Here is a 13,279-nt window from a genome sequence, read left to right as displayed (position 1 = left end):
CGATTTTCTAACGTTGCAATTCGGGGTGTTGTAATGAGGCTTTTTTTTTTGGTGCCGTGTAAGAGAAATATATATATAGGTATTTTTGGTTCCCTAGTGTAATTTAATTTGACTTTTAGGGTATCTTTGGTCAAATATATCGACTATTTTATCAAAATTAATTTTCTTGCTTCGCCTTGAATATATTCCTAACAACATGAGATTTTACAATCTTTTTTTTAGCATGCTAGTCCTCATGTAATTTTTAATGATTCTCATTGTGCTAAAACTCCGTTCATAGGAACAAGTAGAAATCGGAAACGTGCTTGCTATTTTTGTAGTTCTGCTTAGCTCAAAAAAGGCGTCAATTACAGATGAAATGTAGCTCGTGACAAGGACTTTGCAGTCAGAAAAACCAAAGTCCAGCAAGGACTTTGGTTTTTCTGACTCATTCTTTCGCTTCATGATTCTGTGCATATTGCGTAGCTCTAAACGCAAATCTTCTTTATTGAATTCATAAATCTCTCCCAAAGATAAAATATGATCTTCTTGCAAAAATGTTGCAGTCCCAGGCACAAAAGCTTTTATTCCTAACATCAATGTTTTGTTTTCTTTAAAGAAGCGCCGCTCAATTTCGGCAAGAGTATTGTCAATGACTGAATAAATGATTCTGAAAAAAAGAAGGAAACGATAAACATATTATTAATCCAAGAAAATCGAAAAACTATTTTAATCATTTTTAACTGAACAAAACTTACCTACGGTAGTTTTCAAACGTGTCTACTTCATTTTTTTCTATGGGTGACTCAACTAAGTATATGAGCAAGTTCTTTGGCATTTGCCGAATACTCTGAGTCTTTGCTTCTCCAATTCCCACTTCCTGACAAATCGAATGAGCCTCATCCCAAAGTTCCTGTAATGCAGCTTCATTTCTTAAATCTTGAAGGTTTTCAATTAGTACTTCTAGTAAGTTTAATGCTTCAGACTTGTTTTGGACTTTGTAAAAGATCGGATACTATTTTTGAATACTCAAAATTTTTTCGTAAGACCAGAGCTAGTCTTACGAATTCTGGTGAAATGCATTGCAACAAACTCTGAACTTCTAATTTTCGGTCCGAACCATGTGAGTTGCTATTATTTTCATTCATCCATAGCGCATAAATGGTTGGTAGTCTTTTACAAAATATTTGCAGCATAACTGCTTGAGACGCCCATCTCGTGTCAGATATTGGCTTCAGTTCCATTACTTTTAAGCCTGCAGCTTTTTGAGTATTCACCCATAGAGGGTGGATTTCTGAAGAATAGAAAAGCACTCATCGACGTATTCAGTTAATTTCACCACTTCAACAATAACTACATTTTATCGGTGGTTAAAACAGTGGGTATAAAATGCTATTGGAACAAAAGTATTTTTTATAATGGCGTTAACGCCATTATAAAAAAATGAATATTACGAAAAATGTTAAATGGATAAAACTTTAGTTAAAATATGAAATTAAAAAATATTAAAGTATGAAGCATTATTTTTACTTTTTATATTTGAGAAGGAATTTAAGGCTTTTTTGTAAATGTTTAAATATTTGATTTCTTTAATAAAAAATTACATAAGTAGTTTAAGATTTAATCAGGGCTAAGAAATTTTGGTATTAATACGTTACAATTAATGCGTTCGCTATTTCTTTATACTTTATATTAAATTTTAAGAAAAAACTATTATTAGCTATTTGTGGAATAAATTTCGAACAATACTTTACATCGATAGTCATATTTAATACTGATAGAATCTAGTAACTGAAGTATAAAACGCATGAAGAATAATAACAGTGCTCAAATGAAAAACTGTATTACCCTAATAACTTATGAATTAATGAACGGGTTTTTCCGTACTAGCCTTCAATATTAATGGTTGGAGGACGTGGCCTTAAATATGAATCAGTATAACCAATATTTTAAGATAAGAAATTAGATACAAAACTGCAATATGATAAATAATGTCCCGTTAGTTATCATATTGCAGTGATATCAAATTAGTCATAGGAGACAGGCAATACTCGGAGACAGGCAATAACACCCGGAACCTGCGATCCCTACTTCTTGGGTGTCTCAGGCATTTCATCGGCTTTTAACTTATTGTTTTACTTTATTCCATTTTTAATGTTTTTTCTTTAATGATTTTATGTTACTCATTATTTGTCATTCATCTTTTCTACTGGGGCTTGATTCTATGCTTTCATGGGTTTTTTTTATCACTGTCAACTTTTTAATATTTCTTTTTATCGGTTTTATCTGCATTTTTCCATTACGATGTAATCTCAGTAATTTTAACTTTTTTTGTGTTCGATTTTATTACATTGTGATTTTATTGTGTTTGATTTTATTACTATGGTCTTTTGACTGTCTGTTTGCCCCTTTGTGTGTTTCTGTAACTTTTATTTCTATTTAATGTACAATTTCTGTTTGACGTAAACCCTACACAAATAGGGTGGGTCGTGTCAATATTCAAATACTCCGTGCCCAAAGAAAATCATAGCAACCGAGAAATAAGGCCTTTGAGAACACCAAGATCTTTTTGTGAAATCACAAACAGTAGTTTTTAATTGAGTAGCCGCCAATAATTCAATTTAAAATATTCGTTTTCGCTGACTTCATAATAGGCTTCTTAATTAGATAATAAAGGAAGTCGAATTTCAGAATTACAATGTTTATTGTTTGTGAGCAGATATACTATAATATAAAATTAGCAAAACATTCTTACTTTTGTAAAACTTATGGCCGTGAAATAAAACAGATTTAAACATCGTTTTGTTAATTACATGAATTCAGACCAAATATAAAACTATCCTGAAAAATAAATTTCCAGATGTCAATAAAGAGCTGAAATTTTTACTTAAAAGAAGTAGTAAAAGACACAGTTTAGCTTTATTTCTAAACGAAGGAAAATTTAATAACTATGTTGTTTGGCACTTGAAGCCTATTTATTCTTAATGATTGTAGAGTATAATCTGATTTAAACTTCATAAATATTTTACCCGAATGCTGAAAAATTCTTGTGCATTCAATGATAATAATAAAAAATAGGAATTTAGATCATTTAAATTCCTTTTAGGTAGTAATTTCAAATTTGTTTTCATGAAAAAATTATTATACATTTTTTAAAAAATCTGAGCCATATTATAAAATTTTGAAAATTAATTGATTTTCATAAAAATGTGCACGTCATGCAACTGAAAAGATGGTACTATAATATTTGTTCTGAAAATAAAATATTTGTTCTGAGAATACTTTGGCCCCTTAATCATTGACGTGTTAAAATTACATTTGCAATTTTTTAGTTTTGGATGAGTTCTGGAACTTCATTCATACGAATTTTTTTTATAAAATCTTTTTATGAAATACATTGCAAAAACATCAGAAAGTCTTACATGTTTCTTTTATTGAGTGATAACAAGATACATAATATTAAGTTATTATAATAAATGAACTGAAAATTTACCATTTAAAAATATTAAATACCAGTAAATTAGCAAAAATATTTCACTTCACTCATAAAAGATTTGAACTATCTATCATAGTCTTCTCGTCATACAAATCTGCATTTCCGAGAATAACGTCACAAAGTTACTGAGAGGCCTCGACTCTCGGTTGCTATATTGTTGTTGTTGTAGTTCATTTACGTCGCACTCGAGCTGCACAATGGGCTATTGGCGACGGTCTGGAAAACATCCCTGAGGATGATCCGAAGACATGCCATCACAATTTTGATCCTCTGCAGAGGGGATGGCACCCCGGCTTCGGTAGCCCAACGACCTGCAGGCGAAGTCGAGCACTTTACGATAGCACAGTTTAACGAGGACCAATACCGCACACCCTCGGTCTCTATGCAGACTGATCCAAGTGGTCACCCACCCGCAACACTGACCGCAGCCAGTGATGCTTGACTTCGGTGATCTGCTGGGAACCGTGTCTTAACGATCAGTCCACTGCGGGAATGCCGGTTGCTATGAGAAAATACAAACTTAAATCGTCACCTGATGAATGCTAGAACATTTATCACCATTTTATCGCAAAATTGAGTTAACTGTCAATCAAAATTCCGACCATTTCAAATCTAGCTAAAGTACTTAAAAAAACTAGAGTTCTGACCTGAATGACTTATGCAAGTTTCCATCGAATTGTATACAGTGAAACCTCCGTTAAGCTGACATTCATGGGACCAAAAAATTTGTCCGTTTACGGGAAGGATACCATAATAACGAAATTTAACACCGTAAATTGTTTTTAGAATATTCTCAAAGATGTAGAAATAATTAAATAATATCTACTGTTTGTCTACGATAGGTACTCTGTCCGCCATTCGTCTGGAGGGGCGGCGGGGACTATGGTAACGAGGTATGATTATTTCAAGTAGGGGTGCGGGGTCCCTCTTTAAGACTGGTTTCGGTGGGAGAAAAGGAGACTTCTTTCTTCGATCTATTGTATTAGTCCTAGAGATGAGCATTCGCGCCTGAAACATCGTTTAGAGCGTGTGATTCCTTTTTTTTAAATCTTTTCTCTTTTTCAAAAGCTTCTGTTTTAGAAAACAAATTAAAAAAATTTATATGTATGTATGGAATATGTATGGAAATTGTATAAAATTGTTTAAAGCAGCTCAATGTTTTATTAATAAATAACTAATCTATAAATTTATCATACAAAATTGGTTATTAAGAAGAAAATAAATTTGCTAATAAAAACTGTTTTTAATAAATAGTGAAAAAAAACTGTACAGGTTACAATAAAATATGAATAAGAAAACGTAATTTAAGCAAAAAAAACTTCAGATAATTTCAGATGGTTTGATGGGTGCTGATAAAAATCATTGTTGATAGTTTTAGATTTCATCCTAGTTGCGGTCACTTGCTTTCAGTTTCAAAAAAAAAATAATAATAAATAAATAAATAAAATATTTAAAAATTAATAATCAAAACAAAGATATTTAATATTTCTCCGGCATATATAACGTGAACTATTTTTATTTTCAGCAAAAGTTTTATCTCCTTTTAAAATCAGAGTTATTAAGTTTAAGCTCTTCACTTTTTCCAGAAAATTCAAGTAATAAAAGAAATTAACTGCTTTAAAAAATGTGCAAGTTTAGAAATTAAACCGTCTAACAATCAATGAACATTCATAATAAATATCGTAAAATTAAAAAGTATATTAAAAAAAACCTGTACTACCCTTAATGTCAGAATTTGTTCACTTTTTTTCCTTTGTATTTAAAAAATAACAACTGATTGAATCGAGAGAATTATTTTAAGTAAGAAAGAAATATTCATGCGAATCTTAAAAAAGTTCTTGAATCAGATTAAATAAGTCTCCTACTGGTGGCTGAGTCAGCCAATCTGGTATACTCCCCATACAAGCTATCATCGAAGGCGAAAGAAAAGGAGACCTCTTCATCGAAGCCACCCTCCCTAAAATGCTCTCTTCTTGTTTCCATAGCACCAGACTGCCGCAGACTTTGTGGCGGACAGAGTACCTATCGTAGACAAACAGTACAAGGATATTGTAAATATCTACAAGAATATTTATTTAAACAATAAGAAAGATAAAAAAGAATATATAAAGAAGTTTGATATAAATTCATAATTCTGGATGTAGCTACAGGTAAATAAATATAATTTTCCTACTAGCATAGATACTTAAGTTAGACATATGATACCATAGCGTACTGTCCTCAGTCCGTTTCAATTATTAGGTTCACATCCCCTTACACCTACTTATCATTTGATATAGGGAACATGGTTAATACCTTCTTGGAAAATAAACCTCCCATGACTCATAGAAAAAGTAATGCATACCTGTAAGTCATGAGGACCTATGGAGATGATTACAGTCAACCCTCCTATAACGCGGTGAGTGCGTACCGCGTTATATGGAAACCGTGCTATAAGAAACTCGGATTTAACCGTACAAACCAGGCTAATTCGTAGCGCGTTGTATGGAAGCCGCGCTATAAGAAATGCAGAATTAGTACAAACCACATCATTCGTACCGCGTTATATGGAGACCAATAAGGACAAGATAAATTATAAATTATTTTATTGAATTGAAGAGTTTATATAAAGAAATGATACCAAAATTAAACTAAAAAACTGTTTTGCAACAAAAACAAGAAAGACTTTTGTAAAGTTTAATCTTTCAACACTCATCCTCGCTGTCAGATAATATGAGTCGCCTAACTCGTCTTCTTTTAATAGGCAAAATGTCTTCCTCACTTGGCTCATCTTCACATTGGTTTTCGATTGTAGCTTTTTTTTCTAACTCCACTAAAACCTCTCTATAGGGAGCTAAGCAATTTCTTAACTCTCTTTTAAACTTTGCACTACGCACCGTTGAATGATCAGTTTCAATGAAATGGAGTTCTAATTCTTTAGCCAAATTTAGCCCTTTTTTCACATCTTGTAAATCGACATTTGGCACCCATTCGTTTTTCTTATTTTCGTTTACCAATGGATTTGAGGAGGGTGCATCAATTAAGTCCATCAGTTCATCCTCATCTAAAGTTTCTTCCCCGAGTACGAGTTCTCTTACATCCTGATGGTTTGTTGTAAATTCTTCATCGCCTAAACGAGAAGCAATGTTTACTATTTCTGTAACTGGAGTGAAATTGTAGAATCATCTTGTATTGCTTGGACCATTTCAGGTAAAAGGGGTTTCCAACACGCATTAAGCGTTGATGGTTTAATTTCCGCGCAAGCCGATGACACGGTTCTAATACAATCTAAAATAGAAAATTCCATCCAAACTTGAGTAAGGGTTTTATTTTCACTACTTTCTAATCTGTCAAAAATGGTTTGGAAAACTTGGCGTGTGTAATACATTTTTAAAGTTTGAATGACTCCTTGGTCCAAAGGTTGTATTAATGACGTGCAGTTAGGAGGAAGGAAGACAATTTTTACATTTGGATGATCCAATTGTATGTTGTGGCAACCAGCGTTATCAAGAACCAATAAAACTTTGAAATACAAATTTTTTTCCATCGTATGGGTTTCCACTGCCGGGATAAAACAATTATAAAACCAATCCTTAAATAAATCTTGGGTCATCCAAGCTTTCTTATTAGATCGCCAGAATACAGGCAATTCGGTCTTATTAATGTTTTTCATAACACCAGAACCAGTTGAAGAACGATTTATTATCATAGGTTTTATCATCAGGCTGCCTGATAGAGTGCTGCACATATGAAGGGTGACACGTTCTTTTGAAGGTTTAAACCCCTGAGCACGCCTTTGATTTTTCAAAATGAAGGTTCTAGATGGTAGTTTTTTCCAATATAATGCCGTCTCATCGGCGTTAAAAATCTGATGAGGTGAATAGCCTCCTTCATTGATAATTCTAGCTAATTCCAGCTTATAATTCTCGGCAGCCTCAGCATCTGCTGAGGCCTGTTCTCCTTGAAATTTAATATTGTGTAATGAGTACCTTTTTTTTAGTTTTTCAAACCACCCTTTACTCGCAACAAACGAATGATTTTCTAGCTCTGCAGAAGAATGCCCAATATTCCTTAAATGTTCATAGATTTTAAGTGCTTTCTGCTTGATAAGATTTCCACTGATAGGAATCTTTTTGGCTATACGGTCTTCCAACCAGATCATTAACGCCCGTTCCATTTTAACCAGATTAGAATTTCGTGTGCGAGTAACACGTTTCGCACCTAACGGACAGCCATCTGCCACAGTTTTCCTTATATTGTCTGCATTTTTCTTTACGGTTCGAATTGTAGATTCATTCAACTTGGTTGATTTTGCAACCGACGATAGTTTTTCCCCGCCTTCTAAACGATTTAGAATTTCGATTTTATCTTCAAGAGATATAAACTTTCTTTTTAACCCTTTCCTTGTTTCTTTCGTGTTTGACATCATGCAAATCTAGGGTTAATAATTACTTTATTTTTATTATATCAGAACAAATGAAGAATATAACTTACAGTATTGTGTAATGTTGTCCAATTATAAACCACAAATTAAACAGCAAAAAGCTGAACGAACGGACGGCGTAGAAAATTTTTTAGAAAGACTTGGTCATCAACAAAACGTGTGCACTGTGAAAGAGCTCTGAAAAGACTAAAACCGATGTCGCTATGAGATAAGCCGGAGATAATCTTTATGTAAATATATCTAGTTACTATGTCGCGATCCCACTGCCTGGACCTACATGAAACTGGCACCATCTGTTGCCTTATAATTCAAATAGGCCCTAACGAACTAAACAGCTTAGGCTAAACGTTCTTAGGCTACGCGGAAGGAACTTATGGGATGCTGTTGACGGAAACCGCGTACTGAGAGTACCGCGTTATAGGAGGGTTGACTGTATTCACAATTGATCAGCTTTCAAGTGTTTGAATAATTGTTTCATTTATATAAACACCTCAAAGATTATACTTCAGTTCTCATTTTTTTACCCCAGTTGTGTTCAATACAGTCTTCAAATTGATAAGAAAATTTAAGAAATTTTCAATGGGGATGAAGCATTGAGAGAAGTCATTTCAACTTGAGGGGTCTCATAACCTGTGTGGTCCAGATGAAAAGATGCCGATGTCAGAATTATTTCAGTAGTGCAGTAGCATTTTCTCTCCTTTCTTTACAAAGATAAGGCAAGGTGACAGGAGAAAGATTGATTTTTCGGTGGTGAAATAGCTTAACAATATTTTTAGTTATGGATAAGGCAAAAAGTTTTATTTACATGCTTACATGCTTTAAAAATGGTGAAAAGTTGCATTTTTTTATCTTGCAATTTATTTAGAAAAAGTAGTGTCTGGTTTGTAGAGATAAAAAACAACGTTTCAGTATCAAAATGACTGTCCGCGTCCGGTTACGGGAGTGTTCGCTTTGCGGAAAATGTACGTAATGGTTTGTTCATAGAAGATTCCCGGGGAATTAAAAATATGTCCGTAGTGAGAGGCGTCCGTTTTGCAGGAGTGTCCATAACAGGAGGTTTCACTGTATATGTAAATCATCAAGGGAGCAATACCGTGCACTCAGAGTGGGAGTAGTTTCTGTGGTATTTCGGTAACAACCATACTCCGACTGCCCCAAGAAAAACAAATCTTAATAAATACTTTTTAAAAATAAAACTTCAAAAAAAAAAAAAAAAAAACATTCTCGGGTTAAGTACAGTCGGCAAAAAAAAAAAGATATCACCCTGAATAACTTTCGTTCTAATGATCGGATTTTCACGAACTAAGTGTTAATCTTAATGGTTCCTGGGGGTGACCTCAAATATGCTAATTAATTAGTGCTAACTATTAATTAAGTTACGAAATCAGACACAAAAACGTACTTTCTCTGAATAAACATATATTTTTTCTTACATATTTGGATTCTTAACCTTCAAAATATAGGGGGTAGCCGCAATCTGGGAAATATGGTCCCCATAGTTTGATCAGGAGAGCGATCCAAAGTTCGTACCCCTTAATGTTAATTTCACTTTTTACGTTTTTAGTCATATTTTAAAAACTAATAAAGCAATTCGAAGAAAATTTCACCCAGTCATAAAACTCATTTACCCAAAGATAATTTCACGAAAAAAATAATTTTTAATAATTGTTAATTATTTTTTATTATTTAATTAAATTAAGGATGAAAAATTTTTGAATTATAAGGTAGGAATTTTTTTATACCATATTAATCTACATATTTTTCAATTGCAAAATCTAAAGTTTCAACTGTTTTTATTTATTAGAAGCTGAGAAAAATTAAAATGAATTATTTTTAAAAAAATAATTTGGCGACAATGAAGAAATGATTAAATGGAGCGATTAATATTAAAATGTGATAAACTTGCGAGGAACTCCACTTCGCGCGCTTAGCATAAAATTTCATTCATATTTTTTTCGCTAATAATCGTTTGCTTATCTTTTCATTTTTATTTTTTTAAGCTATAAAATACGATGTTTCTTCTTTAGTCGTCTAAAATTCTATTTGCAATTTAGTAAAGAAATTTGAATAAAACATTTTATTGAATAAAATACATTTTATTCAGAGAATGTGGAGTTTTATAAAAGCATGCTTCTGATAGAATATGATTATACAACAGATTGTGCTTCTTTAATGTGATTATTTTTTATTTTTTTTCTCAATAACTGATAAAATTTCAATAATATACATACGAATGAAATTTGGAATAAAATATTCATCAATTTCTTGAATATATATTTTATAAATATTAATAAAAATACGCAGTCAACATTTTTAAGCATCTCTCACAACATCGCAAATTTCTCAAAATCTTATAGGGTAAACTAACCAGTGAAGGAATACTTAAGCTTAGCTTGTCTTTAAAAAAAAATCATAAAAATTTCAAAATTTGTAATTTTAGCTAAATGACGTATTTGTTATTAAATGCATGTCGACATATTTGTTATTAAATGCAAATTATGTAAAAAAAATTTAGATAACTTACATAATATTGTTTTAAGCTTTTGGTGGTTTAAATAATAAGTAGTAAGATAACCAAGTGAAGGAACAGTTCTTAAATTGAATAAACACTAAATTTTCCAGTGAATGAACACTTAATTTTGAGAATGTTTGATGCTCGTTAGGAATCCTTAGGCCACACAGATATCTGTCGCCCTGTAGATGCCTGAATTGACTGATGTTAACACAGGCGGGCATTAGGAAAAAAAAAAAATCTTTTAAGTTTTCGTGCCCCCATTTCAGTATCTTAAGGACCTTACGAGCTCTGTTTAAAAAGAGAGTATCATATCAGATATATATATATATATATATATATATATATATATATATATATATATATATATATATATATATATATATATATATATATATATATATATATATATATATATAAATAACAAAAATAATCATAGTAGCAGTATTTGGTGGTAAATGTAGCTTATCGTAATTGAAGAATATGCTGTGCGACATTTTATGGTGAATTTGCGAACGTAAGTTTCAGAATGTATCGAAACATGTGGATGCTATTTGCTAATCATCTTTATCCAAAGAAAACCATGTAACGTGAATATCTAGCAAAATGAGGCAATTTTTTAAACAATGAATCATACAATATGCAACATATTATTTCAATATCTTATTCTTAAACATAACATATTTCAATGTTTTTAAAATGCCACTAAACATTCAGCAATTCATTGAGTTATAGAAAAAAGAAATCGTAAATTACAGAAAACCTTGTGAATGTGCATTAGAATTACTATACAATCTACATTTTATTTTTCATGCACTTTTTTTTTCTTCAAACTTTCATGCCTAGAAGACTCAATTAAAGCTGTAAAAATCATTATCCCTAAAATTTTGTATATAGCTATTATAAGTTATGTTAATTTGATTTTAGTATGAAATCCTCGAATAAACATAGCAAAAATAGCATAATCTAAATAATATCAGATAAAAAGTTCATGTATTTAAATTCTGAAAACTTATAAATCGATTCAAATTTTCTTTTCAAAAGAGATTAAAATAATTTTTTATTTTATTTATTTATTTATTTTTTTTGCTTTTTGGACATAAATGAACTTAAAAATTGTCTATTGCCTAGAAATTTCGAGGTGTTTTCTATTAACTATTAATTAAACCTCTCAGAGCAATCACAAAACATTATTTCAATTTTTTTACAGTCAGAAATTGGTTGCCTAGCAACCTAGTAAAATTAAGCGTTTCTCTTTTGAATCAGTCAAGGGTTATCTTAAAATATTTATTTGCGCAGGCGACTTTTTTTGGCGGTTTTCTGGACTATCGCCAAATATATAAACCTTTATTGCAACCCAATTTACGACCCAATTGTTTTAAAATTTTGTCTACCCCCCCTAATTCAAGTGTCTAGATTCCAAATATGTAAAAAAAAAATATATATTTATTCAGAGAAAGTACGTTTTTGTGTCTGATTTCGTAACTTAATTAATAGTTAGCACTAATTAATTAGCATATTTGAGGTCACCCCCAGGAACCATTAAGATTGACACTTAGTTCGTGAAAATCGGATCATTAGAACGAAAGTTATTCAGGGTGATATCTTTTTTTTTTTGCGGACTGTACATAAACAAAAATGACCCTTTCAGTTCGTCAAATTTCAAGTGTGTCATTGCACTCCAGCGGCGCACACGCTTTTTTGCGACAAGCTTAACAATTAATAATTTCAAACTAATAATCGAATGTCATTTATTTTTAATTCTTTATACCCCGTATGTATTTTTCAACATAGTGTAATTTGAAAATTATAAGTCTTATAATTTCTGTGCAGCAGAACTAAGTTGAACACTTAAAACTACGGCGGTCTGTAAAATCTTTTTTAATATAGTGAGATATTTTCGATAGCCAAGCAATATTTTTTAAATGTTTTTGTAAATAACACAAATTGTAGTTATATAATTAACAATAAAAAAAATTACGATAGTTTGCTCTTGATGTATTGAAAATGGAGTTGAACAAATAAGGGCCCCACTAACTTCAATAGCTTAGGAACCCGCTAAGCTTAAATTCGGTTCTATAGGGTTAGAGGGTTGTTAGAATTGTATTCAGATTTGTTACCCTTCAAGCTTATTCCACTACCTACAATAATGGGAAAAACACTTTCGGTTTTTAACATTTTTATAAATTTCTCACGAAACACTTAAGTTAATTCTATAATTTCAGATATTTTTAGGTAATGCGATATCTTATATATAAGATATAGGGGAGAGTCGGGTATCCCCGCCCACTTAAGGAGTATTGCTTATATTTCTGTATAATATTGAGTAATAATCAATATTTTTGTATGTTTCTATTGTTTTATCATCTAATTAAATAATGCAAAAAGAATAAACCAAAAAAAGAATAGTTTAACTTTAAAAAATAGCAATTTAAAAAAACATGTTTTACAACTTTTTTCAAAATGTGTCAGGTATCCCCGCCAATTTACAAAAATTACGTTTTTTTACTGTTTTTTCAGGTGAAAATGACCCATGCATTGATAATAGATAAACCTCATTTATCATTTTTATCACAAAATTATTTTATTTATTATATTAAAATTATTTTATTTTTCAAAACTATTGTTTATCATTACAAGAATCAGCTGCATAAATACTTGAAACTTTGAAAATAATATTTTTTTAATATAACAATGTCCGATGGCCCATTGACTTGAAAAAGTATTCTATACATATGAAATTGACAGTGGGCGGGGGTACATGATACTCCCCTACTTATCAATAAATTTTACAGCTTTCAGGGGTTGAAAGGCTGGCAATAAATTGCAAATGAAAACGAATATTTTTGATAACACTGCAGAGATGGCA

General features: G+C 31.3%; 1 protein-coding gene across 1 annotated transcript in view; it reads right to left on the bottom strand.

Moving 5' to 3' along the window:
- Nucleotides 1-13,279, bottom strand: part of LOC107443549 (uncharacterized) — a 67,578-nt gene that overhangs the window by 23,341 nt on the left and 30,958 nt on the right. Inside the window, 5 exon segments of the mRNA XM_087166729.1 lie at nucleotides 352-649; nucleotides 738-975; nucleotides 1,073-1,273; nucleotides 6,237-6,584; nucleotides 6,740-7,889. Of these exon segments, the coding sequence (XP_087022855.1) occupies nucleotides 352-649; nucleotides 738-975; nucleotides 1,073-1,273; nucleotides 6,237-6,584; nucleotides 6,740-7,889 (2,235 nt within the window).

This window comes from Parasteatoda tepidariorum, chromosome 6, assembly GCF_982258835.1.
Source record: "Parasteatoda tepidariorum strain Cologne lab strain chromosome 6, Ptep-v5.0, whole genome shotgun sequence".
NCBI classification, from domain to species: domain Eukaryota; kingdom Metazoa; phylum Arthropoda; class Arachnida; order Araneae; family Theridiidae; genus Parasteatoda; species Parasteatoda tepidariorum.
Note: the sequence above shows the minus strand (reverse complement) of the source record. Positions and strands in the feature narration are given on the sequence as shown.